This window comes from Aethalodelphis obliquidens, unplaced genomic scaffold (assembly GCF_003676395.1).
Source record: "Aethalodelphis obliquidens isolate GAN/ISIS:26980383/991018 unplaced genomic scaffold, ASM367639v1 scaffold17, whole genome shotgun sequence".
Classification (NCBI taxonomy): Eukaryota; Metazoa; Chordata; class Mammalia; order Artiodactyla; family Delphinidae; genus Aethalodelphis; species Aethalodelphis obliquidens.
This window is the reverse complement of record NW_020837961.1, coordinates 9,184,695-9,206,552: the sequence shown is the minus strand read 5'-3', so window position 1 is coordinate 9,206,552 and position 21,858 is coordinate 9,184,695. Positions and strand designations below refer to the sequence as shown.

Genomic DNA, 21,858 nt, shown 5'->3' with positions numbered 1-21,858 from the left:
TTGAAAGTGTACCAGATAAAAAGTATAAATGACAACTACTACCAGTATTTAAATTTTTCCTGAAATGTATCCAGGACTTGGACTGTTTGGAAGGCATGTATTGCATCCACCGCATATATCTTCCTTTCTCATGGATCTCCCATTTGGTTCTCAAGACCTGGTCCATAAAGACTGGAGATTTCCCTGATAGTTCCCATCCCTGGACATTAGAACAGATTATTTCTTCTTTATGTTTTCACAGCATGTTGTTTGGTTTCCATTAATGATTGATTCACTCTCCTATTGTACACAGAATTATAATGAGACAGGAGAGATCTCTGCTAAGCACGTACTTTCTGTCAAATGAACTGAAATATAAAACAATAATTCTTTTTTTTTTTTTTTTTTCTATACGCGGGCCTCTCACTGCTGTGGCCTCTCCCGTTGCGGAGCACAGGCTCTGGACGCGCAGGCTCAGCGGCCATGGCTCACGGGCCCAGCCGCTCCGCGGCATGTGGGATCTTCCCGGACCGGGGCACGAACCCGTGTCCCCTGCATCGGCAGGCGGACTCTCAACCACTGCGCCACCAGGGAAGCCCTAAAACAATAATTCTTAATTGATGAAGTGTATTTACTCTGACTCTGACTACCTATATTCCAACTAAAAAGTTAAAAATTGAAAACTAAAACACAAGCCATTCAAATCACACATTTGCCAAATATGAGGATAATCTTGTTGCTTAAATTTTGACAAGCCATATAATCTCTATTAAAATGATAGATATACTGCTGTTTTGTACTATTGGAAAAATAAAGTTTTTATTTGCTTATATCATTTAAAATACAATAATTCTTTTCTCTAACATCAAGCCACCAAGAGCGGTTTGACACAATTTACACAGTTTTCCGACAATATTTTCCAAATCCCATGTTTTAATTCAAACCCCCTTCACAAATACTGTTTTATAACTCTTGGGAATAAAATAAATGAGCTATAATAGTTGCATATTTTCCTGAAATGTAAAGACATATACCCTTAATCCCTTAAATCTCATATTATATATGATTATAAAGATTACATGGGAAACTTCTCACATTTTATGTGTGCAGTTTACTAATTCAAACGCCTGTCTTCTAATGGATTGTAAACAGACCTGTGTCATTAAAACAGCTCTTCATATAAACCAATGATACTGTGTCCTTACAATAACGTTAAGTACTTCTACAACGGTAATGTGGGCATGTCTTTTTTCATCAATATTTTACTTTTGAGCCTAATTCCTCTGAAAGGGAACACTAAACAAATAAAGCAGTATTGTTTTCTTTTTATTAATATACTTTATTTTTAGAACAGTTTTCAATTTACAAACAAACAGTACAAAGAGGGGCTCTATATCCCCCAATTTACCCTATTATTAATTTTTATAATAGTATAGTATATCTGTTGCAATTAATGCACTAACATTATCAACTAAAGGATAAAGCTTATTTCAGATTTCCTTAGTTTTTACCGAACGTTCTTTTTCTGTTCTACGATACCACATTACATTTAGTTCTCATGTCTCCTGTGATATTATGATTTATAATAAGAAATATATATTTGGTCTTTGTCCCCATTTCTGGCACAGAGGTCCTAAAACCCTGGGAATTTCTTAAGTGAAGAGGGTGATCAAGCTGTCTTTTGTTATGTTAATAAGGTGACTTTGGAATGCCCCTAAATCACCTGATAGGCCTGGTAACCAAAGGAACCAACCTTGTGATTAGAGGGTTGAAACTTTCAATACCATCCCCCTTATCTCTGGGGAGGGCGGAGGGGTTGGAGGTTGAATCAACAGCCAATAGCTAATGACTTAATCAATCATTTCTATGTAATGAAGCCTCTATAAAAACCCCAAAAGACAGGGTTCAGAGAGCGTCCAGGTTGGGAAACCAGAACACTTCTATGTGCCACCATGCTGGGCCCCAAAACTCCATGAGGACAGAAGATACTTTGTTTGGAACTTCACCCTATGAATCTCGACGTCTGGCTGTTGATTCATATCCTTCAATATCCTTTGTAGCATATTGGTAATCTAGGGAGTAAATGTGTTTCTATGAGCTGTTCTAGGAAATCAATCCAACCCAAGCAGGGGATCATGGGAACGTGTGATTTATAGTCAGTTTGTCAGAAATACAGATAACCTGGACTTGCAACTAGCATCCTGAGTTGAGAGAGTCCTTGGAACCTCCATTTGTAGCCTTTTGGTCAAAAGTACAGGTGACCTGGGTTTGTGATTGGCTTCTAAAATGTAAGGTGGACTTATGGGACTGAGCTATTTACCTGTGGAATCTGATCCTATCTCTGGCTAGACAGTGTCAGTGTTGCATTGAATTTTCAGACACTCTTGCTGGTATTTGAGAATTGCTTGTTGGTGTGGGAAAGCCTACACACACACACACACACACACACACACACACACACACACACACACACACTGAAATTGGGTCCACAAATATAATTTATCTCCTTAAGCTTCTCTTGGCTGTGACAGTTTCTCAGACTTTCCTTGTTTCTCATGACTTTACCAATATTGAGAAATACCGGTATATTATAGAATCCTCCTCCATTAAAATTTTTCTGATATTTTCCTCATGATTAAACTGAGGTTATGGGTTTTAGATGGAAGATTATGGAGGTAAAGCTACTTTTATGACATCATACACATATCAACTGTACAGATTACTCCACTGTAACAGTATTATTATTTTTTTCACCCCTACCATACTACACTCCTTGGAAAGAAGTCATTATGTGCAGCCCATACTTCAGGCGTGGGAAATTATGCTCCCCTCCTTTAAGGTAAAGTATCTATATAACTTATTTGGAGCAAATGACAATTTCTAATAAACAAAGATATTTACCTCCAGTAAAAGAAAATAAGAATTTGCTATCAACTTAATCCTGTGGGTTGATTTATTTTATTCTACTTACTATATATTTCAACGTGACTTTTATTTCTCTAAAGCAATCGAGAAAATGAAAATGAGTACATTATGTTTCTTCATCCAAAAGCACTTTGACAAAATAGTTAACACTCCAGCAAATCTCTGTATAAATGAAATTTGCTTTGTAACAAATATGGTCTGGTTAAAGAGAAGCATACATAGTTATAGATGATTTATTTCTTCATCTAATACATTTGAAATGCCTCATGATCTATAATTACTCTCAGGAATTTTCAATCAAACATTATTATGGATCATTGAATTGTATCTTAATCTTTTTATAAGGATAATACTTTTATGAGCTAAACCTTTTTTGCCATATTTTTATAATGAATTCATGCATCCATTTATTCAATGCTTAATTCTCTCTGATATCTCTCTCGTCCCTCTCCTGCCATCCCTTCCCTTCCCTCTCTCCCCTCTCTCCCAAGATTTACATGACATGTGCCCACATACACACACACACACTCACTCACTCAACTACTTCTGTTCTAACAAAACCACAGAGCATGCCTATGGGAACAGGGTATATGACTTTCTTCACTACAGCCTATGAGCATATTTTAAAAAGCTATTCATTGAACTCTACTTATTTATAATGCACAAAATAAAACACTGACAACAAAAACAAGAGTTCAATTTGATTGTTTTAGTCACACACAGATTCACTTCTATGTAAATGTCCCTAAAAGATATTTACAACAGTTTTATTTTTTATTCTTCCATAAGCACAGAAATTTAAATGTACACTTTTTGTTATTAATTCTCGAATTTTCATGACATAGGTGGTTTCCTGACAGCTTTGGTATTAAGAGAAAGATTTAAATCATATTTAGCATCTGTCTAATTTTGCAAATTCTAAGCTAAACAGTATCTATCATAGGATGAGTGGCATCCCTATGCAGGCATCAGAGGCTATACTTATTACTAATAAATGACCAAATGTGTGAGAATAAATTCAGAGACCTGAGGTAAAACCATCTATGTATTTATAGACAGACAAGGAAAACAAGAAGCACCTCCTAAAGTAAATACACGTGAGACACGTGTCATAAAGTATTTTGCCTAGGAGAACACATTCTTCAGCTGCAAACTTGGTTCACCTTCATCAATGAGTTTCATTTAAGACATCACTTTGACATTCTGATTTTCATAGTATTTACTTAATATTTTACTATATAAAAATAAATATATATTTTCTATATAATTCTGTTACCCAATAAATGTATGAAAGCATTTCCTTTTTTGTTGTTGGAGAAAGAAAGATATAGTCAGAGAAAGATGGTAGTGCATCAACAGGAGGAGAAAAATAAAAAGGACAGATTCAACTGTGAAATTCTGCTTAACAAAACAACTCTGCATAATAGGATAAAGCTTTTGTATTCTTAGCAAATATATTCATCTCCTGAGGAGTACTGAAAATATAAAGATAGAAAGGACAAATTAAAGTGAGATTAGCATAACACTTGTTTGATTTAGAACCTATGGGCATCATATCTGCAAACTGGATCAAGGAGGATCTGTCAGTGCTAAAAATCTGGCTAATACAACAAAACCACAGGTATGCCTCTTAGAGAAATGAGTTTCTGTTCCTGGTGACTATAATAAAAGATAGATTGCAAAATGGGGCTGATTAACACTATATTCTAATCATTAAGAGTATAGTTTGCTTTATTCTAGAACAACAAAAATCTCATCATGCCTCTAAGCTCAAAATTAACACATACAAATGTGTATTACTGAATACAGTTAAAGTCAAATTTAAAATACACTTGGAATTTCAGATCTACATTTTATCATGTGTATATACACTCAAGATCATATAGTTGATAAAAAAAATACCCCTGCTTAAATTTTTGTTTAAAGTGTGGTCTTCTTTCCACCAGGTGTTCAGTCATGTTTCATGAAAATAATCACTATTGCTTTGGACTATATCTATTGGATAAAGTCAATCACAAATTTTTAAAAGATGCCATAATAGGGTCTTAAAGTACCTTATCTACACTCATAGTTGCTTAACAAATATTTAGCATATTGTAATTTATAATATTCATTAATGTTATTAGAATATATATGCAAAAGGTTAATCCAAAGTCCTCCATTCTATATTCCTTATTTTTGCAAGTTAGATGATGCTGACTAAGTCACTTTACACATGGATTTAAATTTCCTCGTATACAAAGATTGCTGGATTAGAACATATCTAAGTTCCCATCTTTTTCTAAAATGATATGATAGAGAAATGTTTTTCTCTATGTTAGAGAAAAAATCCTCAAAGAAATAAGCAACTGAACTAGGAAAAGTATCTGTATTAGTTACCACTACCGTAAAAAACATGAATACAGCTTTGGCTACTCGACACACAAAAATGACCCTTAGGGGCTTCCCTGGTGGCACAGTGGTTGAGAGTCTGCCTGCCGATGCTGGGGACACGTGTTCATGCCCCTGTCCGGGAAGATCCCACATGCTGTGGAGCGGCTAGGCCCGTGAGCCATGGCCGCTGAGCCTGCGCGTCTGGAGCCTGTGCTCCTCAACGGGAGAGGCCACAACAGTGAGGGGCCCGCGTACCGTGTAAAAAAAAAAAAAAAAGAACCTTAACATTTACAAGCTGTCTGCTATCTGGTTAGAAAGAACGCTGCCTTTGATAATTACTGACTTTTAAATATTTGCCCTTGAAGTATATTTTTACTTTCTGTAGATATATTACTTCCTTATCCCACAGAAACACATTTAAAAATATTCTTAAAAAGAATAATCTAGAATTCTTTTAGACATTTGCATTGAGAAGATTGTTCAGAATAACTTAAAAGCAATTCTGCTAGTCAGAGAAGCACAGAGTTATTCAGAAAGGCATATTGCCAAGTACCAATTCGTAGAACTATAATTCCTGGTTAATATATATATTTTTAAAACTTTTTGGCCATGCCGTACGGCATGTGGGAGCTTAGTTCCCTGACCAGGGATCAAACCTACGCTCCCTACGTTGAAAGCACAGAGTTGTAACCACTGGACCACCAGGGAAGTCCCGCTGGTTAACATTTTATAACGATTTTTATTGATATATATCATCAGACTCATATATTTGAAATTAACAAGTCATCCTTTTGTTCCAATACTTAACACATTTAGTATTTTATTTTATAGCAAAAGTAAAAAACAAAGCCCTATTTTGATTTCAACTATTTAAAAACACATGAGAAAAAAGAAAAATAGTAATAGGATTAAAAATTGCATAAATAATTCCTAATCTTTGCTTTTGAAGTTCAGGCAAATTAAATATTTACTTCTTTAATCTTTTCTTTATTATTAATTCCTGCTCATAGAATTCTTTCCCACCTGAGACTTTACTGCACTTTAAATAAGTGTAAGTACAACCTCTCCTGAAGCCATGCTTCCTAATGCAGCCCACAGAAATATCTCTTTCCCCTGAACATATCAATAATATATTTATTTAGTCCTTAACATCATTGCCTAGTATCACCTTTATTTTCTCCTGTGCACATACTGACTTTTTTTTTTAATATCTTTATTGGAGTATAATTGCTTTACAATGTTGTTAGTTTCTGCTGTACAACAAAGTGAATCAATTATACATATACATATAATCCCCATATCCGCTCCCTCTTGAGCCTCCCTCCCACCCTCCCTATCCTACCCCTCTAGCTCGTTACAAAGCACCTAGCTGATTTCCCTGTGCTATGCAGCGGCTTTCCACTAGCCGTCGATTTTATGTTTGGTAGTGTATATATGTCAATGCCACTCTCTCACTTTGTCCCAGCTTCCCCTTCCCTGACTGTGTTCTCAAGTCCGTTCTCTATGGCTGCGTCTTTATTCCTATCCTGCCACTAGGTTCATCAGTACTGTTTTTTTAGATTCCATATATGTGTGTTAGGATACAGTATTTGTTTTTCTCTTTCTGACTTATTTCACTCTGTATGACAGACTCTAGGTCCATCCACCTCATTACAAATAACTCAATTTTGTTCCTTTTTATGGCTGAGTAATATTCCATTGTATATAGGAGCCACATCTTCTTTATCCATTCATCTATAGATGGACACTTAGGTTGCTTCTATGTCCTGGCTATTGTAAATAGTGCTGCAATGAACATTGTGGTACATGACTCTTTGAATTATGGTTTTCTCAGGGTATATGCCCAGTAGTGGGATTGCTGGGTCATATGGTAGTTCTATTTTTAGTTTTTTAAGGAACCTCCTTACTGTTCTCCATAGTGGCTGTACCAATTTACATTCCCACCAACAGTGCAAGAGGGTTCCCTTTTCTCCCCACCCTTGCCAGCATTTACTGTTTGTAGATTTTTTGATGATGGCCATTCTGACCAGTGTGAAGTGATACCTCATTGTGGTTTTGACTTGCATTTCTCTAATGATTAGTGATGCTGAGCATCTTTTCATGTGTTTGTTGGCAGTCTGTGTATCTTCTTTGGAGCAATGTCTATTTAGGTCTTCTGCCCATTTTTGGATTGGGTTGTTTGCTTTTTAGATATTGAGCTGCATGAGCTGCTTGCATATTTTGGAGATTAATCCTTTGTCAGTTGCTTCATTTGCAAATATTTTCTCCCATTCCGAGGGTTCTCTTTTCGTCTTGTTTATAGTTTCCTTTGCTGTGTACAAGCTTTTACGTTTCATTTTGCCCCACTTGTTTATTTTTGTTTTTATTTCCATTACTCTAGGAAGTGGATCAAAAAGGATCTTGCTGTGATTTATGTCATAGAGTGTTCTGCCTATGTTTTCCTCTAAGAGTTTGATAGTGTCTGGCCTTAAATTTAGGTCTTTAATCCATTTTTTTACTTTGTGTATGGTGTTAGAGAGTGTTCTAATTTCATTCAAACAGATCAGTGGTTTCAGACTTTATTTTAGCAGTTGAACACGGATAATTAATAAGAAAGGAAAGAACATTTCAGGATCAGAAGACAGCACTTCAAACATCATACGGGCGAGAAGGAACACGGTTCATTCAAGTCACTCAGCTAGCGCCATTTACTCCCTACTCTGCCAAAGCACGCTGGGCTTCCTTGATGTTCCTCCACGTGTCACACTTTCCTCTAAGAATTCCAATTTGCTAAGCCATTTCCCCCACCACCTCACTGAACACCCACTTATCCTTCATGTAAAAGCTTAAATATCACCTCCTCAGGAAGTCTTTTCTTGCCAAGATGGCTATATCCTTCCACTGCATACTGCTGTTTTCTTCCTTAACAATCATTTAAAAATAGAATTTTCCATTAGGCCATATGCTACATGGCCCGTGTCTGCTATCATAATCTTAGGGCTGATAGTACACCTTCAATAATTATTTGCTTGAAGTCAATCTTGCTATGTAGAAAAAGTGGTGAGTATTGAAGTTTGGGAATTTTGTAAGCCACACTAATGAAACTGGAATTTATAATGAAAGCAATGGGGAATACTGAAAATTTTAAAGATACGTCAGTGACCAATATCAGGTTGGCATGCTAGCATACCTTGTGGGCAATATGGAGAATGGATTAGAGGAGGTCAAACTTAAAACAGGAGGCAAGCATGTAAGGAGATAGAGACAAGATGTAGCAGCATAATCTAGTTGGGAGAGCCCTACCTTTGATAGGAAAATGCTCTGCTAAACCATTTTAGAGGTGGAGCCTCTGCCTTTGGGCATATGAGCCAGCTGACACCTAGCCCTGAAAGTAGCCTGTAGATCTGCTTTGCATGAACTAAAGAAGGAAAAAGGACAAATGGGCCAGAATTTGGAGAAAAATGTGGCTGTAGGAAAGAAACTGAGAAAAGTCCAGAGAGAGAGCAAAATGAAACTCCTGAATACACTGTCTACCTTCTCTCTCACTGGAACTAGATGATTACTCCACCTTGACTCCAAGTTCTGAAATAAAGTCAACACTAATCATGAAAGTTTTTATTTGATAGAATTTTTTTTGTGCAGTGGGGTAAGAGATGGGAAATTGAAAGAGGACCTGAGTTCTGCATCAAGGTTGGCACTGAGGAAAAAGAAAAAACAAAGATGGCACTAATTTACATTTGGGCCAGAGAAAGGGCCTCAAAAACCAACTGGGTCACATAGAATTAGAGGAAAATGATCCTGGCCCAAATAAAGACTGAAACAGGACTTGTGGAGAGAAGGGTGTAGAATCAAGAATAGCTGAAAAGTAGAATCAATTAAACCTAGTGACGTCTGGCTTCAACTTTTTGTCTGCATAATGTTGGTGTCATTCACCAAGAGATTAAATAAGTAGAGAACAAAGTAAGAGGCAGGAAGAATAAGGTTAATCTTGAATCTATTAAATCTAAAGCATATTACCGGGACTTCCCTGGTGGTCCAGTGACTAAGACTCTGCACTCCCAATGCAAGGGGCCTGGGTTTGATCCCTGATTTGGGAACTAGATCCCACATGCCACAACTGAGTTCGCATGCCGGAAATAAAGATCCTGCATGCTACAACTGAAGATCCAGGCATGCCGCAATTGAAGATCCCGTGTGCCGCAACTAAGACCCGGCACAGTCAAATAAATGAATAAAAATAAAAATAAATACAAAGCATATTACTGACATCGAGTAAAATTGTTAGCAGACTGTTATATACATATATCTGTACGTGAAAGAGGCTTAAACTGGAGGTAGAGACTCTGGAGTCAGTATCTCTAAGTGATGGTTGAAGTTGACCTCTCTTATTTTCACAGAGTGATAAAAATGTAGAATATGAGATAAAAATGTAATTCTTAGTAACAGAAATCTCTTCTCTAAAGGGTAGTTTTTTTTATATGTAAGGATAATGAAGATCATAGTAGGTAGGACTAGGAAAAAATACGAACATATAAATGCATGGATAAGCACAAAACAATAATATGGTATATGTCCCACGTACACAAGTACAGAATTATGAGTACTGCAGTTAGTACCATACTGAAGATGATAAATGTTTTACTTTTCAAAATAATAAAACAATGTAAAAGCAAATATGACTCTTTAAGGGTGTCCAGTCAGAATTGGGGAGTATTCTGGATTCTTTAAATGTAGGCAATATGAAGTCAAAGATACACAGGTTAACACTTCACCCCTACGGCTCTCTCAAATTCCTATTATCTAAAGAAGGGGTACCCAACCCCTGGGACACAGACTGGTACCGGTCCACGGCCTGTTAGGAACCGGGCCGCACAGCAGGAGGTGAGTGGTGGGCGAGTGAGCAAAGCTTCATCTGCCGCTCACCATCACTCACATTACCGCCTGAACCATCACCCGACCCCCCATGGAAAAACTGCCTTCCACGAAACTGGTCCCTGGTGCCAAAAAGTTTGGGGACCACTAATCTAAAGAGATTTTTTTTTTGGATCTAAGACACCATTAATTGCAAGACACATTTTATGTAACAATTTAAAAGAAAAATAAAACCGCTGTCCATCTAGGACACGATGATAAAATATCTTCATTATACTGGACTTCCCTGGCAGTCCAGTGGTTAAGACTCCCCATGCAGGGGGGCACAGTTTCGACCCCTGGTCAGGGAACTAAGGTCCTACATGCCAAACAGTGCGGCCAAAAAATTAATAGAATTTTAAAAAAATCTTCATTATAAATACATCAATATCAGAGATAGTAAAATGTGAAATAATGTGACTCTTTAAATCATTAAAATGTTATTAAGAAGAACCACCTGGTAAAATTAGTGATAACCTTTATTTCCATTTTCCTCAGAATATTTTTTACCATTATTACCCCCCAATAATATGTATTTTAATAATTTTCTGATCTATGAATACTCTAATGAGGGAGCAGATCCAGATTACTATTGGTGCCAAGATATCCAAAAAGTCCCGATCTTTCAGTGCATATGAGTAATGTTCAATTAGAAGACAAAATCTCACAAGGAGACAATAAAAAAAACTTTTCAGTTGTCTTAATCATCTTCAAATGTGGACATATTTGCAATGACAAGCTGGTTTAACCCATCATTCAGATAGTATTTTTATATGTCCTATCATTTTTAGGATGTTGAGAGCAGATTGTACTTGAGACAAAATTTTAAAATATTTCAGTCCAGGAGAGATTTCTTCTATCTAAACCTTATTCAGAATATCCATTTGCAGCCTAGGCTGGAGACGCTTTTGTGCTCTTCCCCAAAGTATCCTGACTAAAAATAAAGATATCAGAAAATTACAGTAGTTTCGTTAACAACCCCATATCTGGTTCTGTAGGCTCTTCAGAATGGGGATGGGGTCTCGTCTCCTATTTAATCTGGGCACTCGACTGCTGGCTGAGAGTGGATAACAAATCCTGATCAGAAACCTTATTTTACTATTTATGTTGCAGAGTTCAGATATGTCATCTTCAGAATCTAACATGATGTACGGATGATGAGACAATGACTTGATATGTGATGATGACACCTCAAACAATAGTGAAAATCTGGATGCATGATGCCTCCACCTAAAAATGGTCTATCCCTCTGTCTCCCTCAGTGGGGATTAACACCTAAAACTACCAACTCCCAAATAGGTGACTGTGTATGTGAACATCATTTTACTATTCTACTGTCTTTATTGGAATAACTTAACTATTTCAAATAGCTTCACTGTTCATTACAGGGCTTTCCCAAAAGACCTACCAATTTTTCAGTAGAAAGCATCAACAGTTTATGCACTAAGAATCATCCTTTCACTTTAAAATCCTTGCCTTGTAGCTTCCACAAATCTTACATTCTGAAACTATTTTATCTAATCCCAATCCCAGTCAAACCTTCAAACTGAAATATCCGCTTTAAACCAAATTCAAAATCTCTATAAATCCTAACTTGTTCTTTCCCCTCCGAAAGACAACCAGAGTTCATCAGAGGTGGCGTTTCACCCTCACTTCGGTAAGCAATGAACTGAGCAGTTTCTAATCAAAAGGTTGGGGAATCAGCATTTGACACAAATATCATGGCTCACTCAAATCTACTAATTATTCAGACAAGTTGTGGTCTTTTCTAATTGTTTTCTTTACTAATTATTCAGACAAGTGTAGGTTATCCTAGCATACTAAGGTGTATGGTTAGAGAAAAAAAGTGGTCCTCATAAGAATGAGACCCCCAATTCCACTGTCAACTTTTGGAAGTTTTGGTTAATAAGATGGAGAAGCAGAACATAAATAAAAGGGTCAAGATGCTAGATGCTATGGTGACGCCTGATAAAATGATGCTATTAAAATTTTATAATCCAAGGAAAAGGGACTCTGTAATTGTGGTGTATACAGTTACAACTTAATTCGTTGTAATAGTGCGAATGTTCATTATTATTTCTATCTTTTCTGCCTCAGGCACTGTAGAAAATTATGTTTCATGTCAGTGGTTATTTTTCTTGTTGGTGAACAATTTTAAAAACATAAGTATCCTACTTCTTCAGGAGAAAGACCAGCATTAATTTTCTTAATTACTTGCTCGCTTCGATTGTGACAGCTGATGTTGCTGGCGTTATTCAAGCAACTGTGTGGAGATGTCACCACGTAATTGTACAAGGCCATGAAATTCTATATTGAGACACATATTTTCTTTCTAATTGCTCCAGAAAAACTATGCTGAATGAAAGAAATCTTTTCCTTTGACTGTATCCTCTAATGAACTTAGGCCTTTGACTGCCCTTTTGCACAGAAGAGAGTTTATAACAGTATGAAATGCTACAATAGCAGGTTACAAGTAAATTCTATGACTTCATTAAAATTGTCATTTAATATTAAATTAGGTCAGAATGTGTAAACATTTTTCAGCTATAGTTATTAGACCTTAAAAACGGTTTCATCTAAAAGCCTTCTTTGTAGCTGAAGCAATTCTCTTGAAGTACATTCTACTACAAACTAATTGTGTGATATTGACCAAAGCCATTAAAACTCTGAATATTCATGGGGAGCAGAAGCAGGAGAGGCTCCACTTCATAATACCTGAAATTCTCTTTCAGTTAGGGCCTTTCTTCTGTCATTTAAAGATGCCATTTAATATCATGAACCAAACACCGAAAACAATGCACCCAGGTGAACATCATATTGAAAACCGGTAAGTTTGAAATTAAAAAAAATGGAATTGAAAGCGAAGTACCAAATTAATGAATTATTGGTCAATCAATAAATTTATCTGCCAAAACCAAGAAATAAACAAAAACCATTAAAATTTTGATCTATCCTGAAAATAGATGTTACAGCCAGTTGTACAGTCTTGAGTTTAAGTAATATCATGATCCCTAATACCCTACCAGTAGGCCATAAATAAATTACTGAATTTTCAAGAATGATAATTAGTAAACCTTCTCACAGCTCTCCTTTTGTTTATTCAGTCATTTGCAAGAATTTGGGGGAAGGAATATGGGGAGAAATATAAAAATTATATAAAAAGTATTTTAATAAAATATACTCCAATTTTGCAATCTAGAATCCTTATGAAATGATACTTTCTGGATAAAGTTTATGAAAAACTAAGAAACTGTTTCCTCTTAACATATTAAAGAGTTAAATAAAAACAGTTCAGATAGATATATTTCCTAAGTGAATTTTATAGCTTACCATCTTATCAGAGTATGCAGACTATAATTTTTTCTCAATGATTCAAGGCTATAATAATTTTTAAATGCAATGGAATAATATACTGCAATACAGTAACGCCTCATGACCTGCTGATGCAGATGGCGATGTCTGTTCTTACATTTAATGACCCTATACTATTCTACTTTATGACTTTGCCTACTTTTCAAAGCTTTTTTGCCTTTTCCTCTTGCTTTTTTGCTAGTGGTATTTATTTTTCACCACATTCAGCATGTCTGCTTAAAGCAACCCTTTCCCCTTTTCTAAGATGTAACTATGATTTTCAGTGGGCTTGGAAAATATATAACCAAATATATTAGATTTGTACTATGTAAAATCAGAAGCCGCAAGATCCCGAAAGATAGTGAAAAAACCGTCATTTCATGTTAAGATCTGGGTTAATATTGGCTATACGAACTTCAGTAAGTTTTTAACCATAGAGTATTTGCTTCCTCTACTGTAGTTGGGATATATTAACACCTGTCTCAGAGTGTTATTGTGATAATCTGATGAGATAACATATTTGAAGTCCCTTGTAAACTGTAAAGCTGAATACAAATGTATGACAGGGTCACTATCATTATTATCAGAACACGATTGCCATCTAATGGCTACCAAGCAGATAACAGGTACTCTAAGCCTTTCAAGGCAGAAAAGAGCAACAGCACCAGGGGGTGAAACCCAGGAAATGACTTTTGTCCCAATTTTGTCCTCACTATAGTGTTACTCAAACACTGTATTACAAAGGAACATTTTTCAGTTTTGTTATAACTGCTTTTTCTAGCAACTAAAGGTCATTGAGACCTCTGTGAAAACATTAGGTAGGCACCAAGTCACCATGCTGTAATTTAACCCTACTTCTGCCACTTATTATCTCTGCAGTACTGGACCAATAATAACAATCTCTGGATCTCCATTCCTTCATTATCAAAGCAAGAATAGTAATAATTTCTAGAGAATTGTTGTTAGGATTAAATGGGGTAATCCAGGGCTTCCCTGGTGGTGCAGTGGTTGAGAGTCCGCCTGCCGATGCAGGGGACACGGGTTCATGCCCCGGTCCGGGAAGATCCCACATGCTGCAGAGAGGCTGGGCCCGTGAGCCATGGCCGCTGAGCCTGCGCGTCCGGAGCCTGTGCTCCGCGTGGGAGAGGCCACAGCAGTGAGAAGCCCGCGTACCGCAAAAAAAAAAAAAAAAAATTAGCTGAGGAATATGAACTATGGACAAGGAACTAGATTTTATTTTGGGATTAAGCAAGCTCCTCATAAAGCTCCTAGCTTTTGCTACACTGATGTGTTACCATTTAGAATTTCTTCTGCTGAACTGGTAACATAATGCTACCAGTTGCTGAGGAAACTATTGATATCAAATAATTTATACCTTAAGAATCTTTCAGTTCTCAGTAACAAGAATTCCTTTATTTTAAAAAGGGCATTGACTGATTGACTGAATGATTGAGAGAGATATATATATATATATACTTTAATCTTTTTTTCACGGTTTTTTTTTTTTTGCGGTACGCGGGTCTCTCACTGTTGTGGCCTCTCCCGTTGCGGAGCACAGGCTCCGGACGCGCAGGTTCAGCGGCCATGGCTCACAGGCCTAGCCACTCCGCGGCATGTGGGATCTTCCCGGACTGGGACATGAACCCACGTCCCCTGCATCCGCAGGCGGGCTCTCAACCACTGCACCACCAGGGAAGCCCGATGGTATATATTTTTAATCATGCAATTGGTTCTGTTTCTTTCTTCACATATGCTAGTAGTATACTCCAAGTAACATGTTTGGGTCTCTGAGGTAATACTAGTATACATTTTGTGTGCCAAACTTATCTGTGGCTTCATTTTATTTTTCATATCCTTCTTTAATCATTACCTTATTTTCTTGAACGATTATTTTGTAAGATGCTTAAATTAATAGAAAAAAATCCTAATCACAAAAATGTAAAACTACGTAAAGAAAACTAGGCAAAAATATATTTCTGGTATTTTTCCTTTGACAGATTATGTAGTTCATAACATGCATTTCAGGGTAAATAAAATTTTCAGGGCACCTGTTTGAGTCTTAGAGATACTAAATGCTAGTAAATCTTGTTAGTACTTTTATTTTTCAAAAGGCTGTTGAGGTATATCTAACCAACATCACTGCTAGTATCTTGCATGACTCCATCTGTGGCAAAAACACCACCATATCAACATGAATAAGACAGTAAAGAAAGATAAAAAGTGGGAAGGTCACTAATATACTTTTTAATTTATCAAATTATAACTGATAGCATCTCATATTTTTTAATTAAAAAATAACTGGTCATATGTGCATTATAAATGATGCATTAAACAGAAAAACAGTAAATATAATAATTTACTACAGGGGAAATGGAATATCTGGTATTAAACAAATTGATAATCCTATGTTTAAACATGATGCATATTAACTGAACATAAAAAAATTTCCAGAAAAGTAATTTAAACATTAATTGAAGAAAACATAATAAAAGACATCTGGAAGGCTTATCCACAGGCTTTTTAATCTAAAATCTTAGCTTTTATATTAGAATTTAAAAGATAATATTAGATAATGCCAAGATCGGAGTAAGTTATTCAGAATAGTTGCTTTTATTTTTTCTCCTAAGGCAAGTCTCCTTTCGGGAACTCATTTTGAATTCATACACCTTTTTTTCATTGAAATTGTCCTTTCTTGCTTTCATTAAAAAAAAAAGATAATATCCACTTACTGCACTTTAAAACAGATATTTTATTTTTACTACTATTTATTCATACTACCTCTTTTTTAGGAAGGAAGTGTGTTAATTTAGGACTCCATAGATATATTTACATATTGAAAGGATTCATGAAACATTATTCATATTGTTCACTGCACTGGTCAACTTTTGAAAATCTAACTGAAAACTTATAATTCATTTTTAGATGAAAATACAGATAGCAAGAATCAAATAAGAAGAACATTAAAAGATGTCCACAGTAACATAAGTAGTAGAATTAAATGGTACCATTATTTTAGTGTTCAGACTTTTGAAAATGACTTTTATTTAAACCAGTATTTTAGAATGTTTAGTATTAATGAGCTTTTTACCAGTATCATTTATCAATAATAAGCTTCTTATATTCTGATAAGACCTTTAATTATGTTGCTTAAAAAAAACCAAATTGTATAAAACCAATTCAACCAAAAATTCTTCTTTCTGAGCTAATATACATAAACAGATATTTGTGGCTTTTTTCAAACCCCGTAATGTGGCATCCAAAGTGAAATAGGTTTTCATTTTATTAAGTAACATTAAACAAACCCAAGTCACTTTAAGGACTATCTCACTTATTATAACTGTACTTCAGATATGCAAAGTAACATCATTTATCTTATGAACAATTTGGTTAACTCAGTTGATTCATAAGGTGCCCTAGTTCTGGTTTCAACCATGTTATCTACACCTTGAGGCAGATTCAGGAGATTCATCATATTTGTTATATCATTTTTTAAAATAAACTAATAAAGTTCATTGCACTCATTATTTTATAAAAGAGAAATTAAAGTTTACAAATGTTCATTTTTGTTCCCAAGCAAATAAATTGAGCTAACTCTTTTATATTTTTAAGGCATTCTTTGCTCTTTATCATGGTTGCCTAACAAACACAGCTGAGATGTCTATGTTGTCTATAATTCTGCTTACTTATTACTTGGTTTTATTTTTATTGTGAAAATCTTTAAAAATACCTAAAATAGAGAAAACATTACAACTCATCAATGAAAGTTTCACCCCAAGCACCTATTTCCGAGCTTTGATAATTTTCAATAATTTACCAACATTGTTTCATCTATTCCCTCCTCCATACTGTTGGTAAAGCAAATCTCAGATACCATATTATTTCAACCACATGCGTCTCTATGAAGAGTTTTCCTCAAAGACAAAACCAAAGAAAAATATTTAGCACCCAACAAAATAAAAATAATTCTATGATAATAATTCCATCATTACTCAAACTTCTCTGATAAACTCTGAAATATATTTGCATAGTGTTTTTATGTTTTGACACAAAGATGTCACATGGCATTTGCTCTTTTAATCTACAATACCCCTCCCCTTTTTAACATGCCATTTATTTGTTGAAGAAACCAGACCATTTACCCTGTAGAATGCCCCATACCTATGTTTGCTTGCTAGCAATCCCATCATTCCATTTAACATTCCCTCTCTCCTCACCCCAATATTTCCTGTAAGATCATTATTTAATCAAGAGACAAATAGATTTAAGTACTTGTGGGCAGGAGTGGTATTGCTGTGTACTTCTCTAGTCATTGCATTAAGAGGGACAAAATGTCTAGTTGTTACACTTGTAGTGAAGTTAGTGATCAGTGACTTTAGGTACTGCCTGCCTAATTCATCACTGCAAAGTTCTTCACCTTTACAATCATGCTATAGCACATATCGACACCATCATTATTCCTTTTAATGACTGCTTAGTGTACCATTGTATATTCAACCAATGTCCTATTGAAGGACATTTGAGGTTTTCCAATATTTTGTTTTTGCAAGTATTTTGCAATAGATCATTATTTGCATATATTAATTTGTATATTTCCAGTGTGTTAGGATTAAATTACTAGATGTTGGATAGCTGGATCTAAAGATAAATGTATGTATAGTTCTGCTAGATACTGACATATTTCCCACCAAAATGTATACATTGTCACTATGTGTGACTCTTTCAATATAAATACACATGAATGATGAAATTGTATAAGGTACCTGCATAAAAGGGAGAAAAATCTACATTTTTAAAAGAATATCTGTCAAATCAACTGCAGGAAGAATGTCTCAAGAAATGGTTATCCTAAATATACATTTAAGCAGAAAAAATTTTTATTTAGCTCCTCTTTGATATTAGCTTAAAATAAGAGTGTAAAAAAATACATACATTGTTATTTCCTTCTTTTGACAATTGTTACTATGACATTATTTATAATATAAAAATACTGCATGAACAAAAATTCATCATAAAATATTACAGCTGGAAACAACCTCAGAGATTATGTCTAATTCCTAAAAGTTAAAAACATGGACAATAAATTCCAAGAGGTTGGTTTTCTTAAATGTATGCAGTATGACTCAAGATTTTAAAGCTTTAATGTTACTTCTACTTTAACTTGAAAATGACTAAGTTCAAGGTATTATTAGTAGTAAAAAATAAATAAATAAAAACTTGCCTTTCTAGTCAAATATCTAAATTTGAGTGAACAATTAATTCCTATGTCTTACAAAAGGAATAATTTTGGTATTTGAAGACATTACACTTTATGCCTTAATACAAATTTAAACTATTACAAATATAGTGGGCTCCCTTCTTCATTCATTCAGCAAGAATTTATTTATCTCACACTATAACCCTGTGTGTGTGTATGTGTGTGTGTGTGTGTGTGTGTGTATGTGTTTATGAGTGTGTACTTGTGGTTGCTATTGGTAATTACTAATTTTGAGGTCAACCTTATCACATTAACATTAACCACCATAGTTATTACTGAGGTGGCTAAGATTTGAAAGAGTAAACTTGGTCCACCAAACTTTCATTTGGTTATATAAAATAAATGAAAAATGGGATTATAATTGTTGTCTCCCCCCTGCCAGAAAAGAAAATATTAACTTTATCATTAACTGTTTCATTAGAATTTCCCTCTTTGAAAGAACTTTTGTTTTATAATTTTTTCTTATTTAATAATTATCTTCCAACCAAATTTATATTTTCATAATAGATTGTAAGATCACCAGAATAATGTGTCCAGGGTACCTAGCATGTGCCTTGCACACAGAATACAGAAACTGGGGATTGAAAAGACTGAATGCAGCCTAAACAATATTTAGCTTATCAACGAAAGCTAAATGACTTGGACCAGAGTTGTATGATATTGTGCATTTATTCAATATTTACCTGAAGGATGAAGATTCTGTTCCTCTAAAAATTCCAAATCAAGCATTAGATCATCTTCATCCAGTTCACAAGATCCCAAATTATTCAAAACATCCTGAAGAAAAAGCAAAATCAATAGTCAGAAACCAAAACTCTGAGAACCTGAGGAAATATCCACATGTAGATGCCATGAAGCGAAAAAGTACTCAAAATTACAAAGGAAATGCTGTAACTGAACCCCAGAAATTGTTTATTTTATGAGCTTTAAAATGATCAGCCCAATAAAAATTTCAATAATTATAAAAATTTTAACTCCCATTAAAAATGCACAAAGAGGTTTTTCAAATGTACAGAAGTCTGTGAACTAAAACTTTAGATTCTTTTTCTAATATTTATCTTTCCAATTTGTGTAACAGTCTTCTGACACATTTAATGAATTGTTTCTCAAACTTTGTATACAGTGCCAACCCTGAAATATTAATTTAAACTATGCTTGGAAGGGAGGGGAAATCCAGTTACTGTTTCCCAATCATTTGCTTTAGATTAGGAGGAATGAATGGGAGAAATAAATATCAATTAGATTAAAAATTATTGATTTTCATAAAGTCATAAATATCAGAGCTAGATCATGTTACCCTTTCATTTTTTCTCAAGAGGGCAAATAGCACAGTAAACTAGAAGAGTATATTGAGAAATCTTGAGGGAAAACAGTGATGTGCAGAGGTAGAAATGCTTGAAGGAGGAATACAGTCCTGGTTTGCATATCTGTATATAGATTGGTAGTGAATATGTTAAGAAAGCAGGAATTTACTCTTAGAGACTAGGATGGAAATAACAAAAGTACAAAAAATAGAACATCAAGAAAAACAACCTAAATGTTAAATGATACCACAACATTTCGGATTACTTTGTCCACTGATTTGAATGCTACCATAATTTATATCTAAAGAAGTAAATATTCATTAGAGAAAGCCTAATGACGTTGTCAAATGGACACCTTAGTTCCTGGGATTGAAAGTAAGGATACTGCAACTTTTAAATAAACCACTCTCACTGTAAAAAATAGAATTAAACATTATTACACTTTAGAAACACATGTTATCTGTGAATAGAGCACAGTAGTTTCAAAGGTGATAAATATTGCCAAATATAAGTGCTTTTTATCTGTCAATGAAAATTATAGGGAACGATTACTATAATGGATTGCATTGTATCACATTGTATCTGTATTAATTACAAGGGATCTAATAATTTAAACTATAAACAAAATCAACTGTTTCTTGGAAGTTCTATGATATAATGTGGCAGGGATAACCAGTGAGAATAAGTTGCTTATGTATATAGCAATAAAAAGATGTTATAAATATAGGCAACAAAAGATAGGCTGCCATTCTCAAAAATTCAAAACAGAATATTGAGACAACAAAAGAAATATAACTGAAGTTGATTGTGGAAAATTAAGAGTTTAGAAAAGGGAGATGTTATAAGGATACTAATATTATTAGGGTTTATTAAGCAGTATCCAAATAAGAGAATTTTAGTCAGGTAGTCAAGAATACGTTGGTAAAAAAAATTGTTTAATGGTGAAAGTGTAGTCATTGATACAGCTCCAAATTAGCCTAAACAATTTTATACTTGTATTTTGAATTTCATTGACCAATATTATGGTCTTAACTGTTTTCATCCAAAATTCATAAACTGAAGTCTTAACCCCCAGTACCTTGGAAGGTGATTATTTTTGAAGAGAGTATCCTTAAAGAAGAAGTTACAGTTAAATCAGCTCACAAGTGTGGGCCCCAATCTAATATGACTGGTGTTCTTATAAGAAGAGGATATTAGGACAGACAACGCAGACAGAGGGACAACCGTGGGAGGACATAGGAAGAAGGCAGCCATCTGCAAGCCAAGGAAAGAGGCTTCAGGAGAAACCAAACTTGCCTACACATTGATCTTAGACTTCCAGCCTCTAGAACCACAAGAAAATAAATTTCTGCTGTTTAAGCCATCTAGTTTGTGGTATTTTGTTATGGCAGCCCCAGCAAACTTACACAACCAACACCACTTAGAAAGCAATGAAGATCGGAACAAAGGAAGTAAATGAGTGCCTGGCATATGTTTTTGTAATTACGCCAAGTAAGGACATCTTCCTCAATGTAAGCTTCTACGTTTTGCACAGCATTTCTCCCTTTCATTTGGAATCACCCCACTCAATCCACCTAGCTATAGAAGAAGATACCAGGTTCTTACACGAGCCAGACTTCCTGTCCTTGGTGGATGGTCCAAGATGAGCGTTTTAACCAAACTCGCTGATCACAGCCCTCTCAGAAAAATGAGAAAAATTTCTGTTTGGTGATAGATATTGCAAGATGCACATCACAGGGGCCTTGGATTTCATTGCATGGTTAAGACCAGAGTAAGTCTACT

At 35.0% G+C, this 21,858-nt stretch overlaps 1 protein-coding gene across 3 annotated transcripts in view; it reads right to left on the bottom strand.

Annotated features, from left to right (window-relative positions):
• Nucleotides 1-21,858, bottom strand: part of CCSER1 (coiled-coil serine rich protein 1) — a 1,259,722-nt gene that overhangs the window by 971,996 nt on the left and 265,868 nt on the right. For all 3 annotated transcript variants that reach the window (XM_027116919.1, XM_027116920.1, XM_027116921.1), the window contains exon 4: nucleotides 19,456-19,549. In XM_027116919.1, the coding sequence (XP_026972720.1) occupies nucleotides 19,456-19,549 (94 nt within the window). The remainder of the gene's footprint in view (nucleotides 1-19,455; nucleotides 19,550-21,858) is intronic.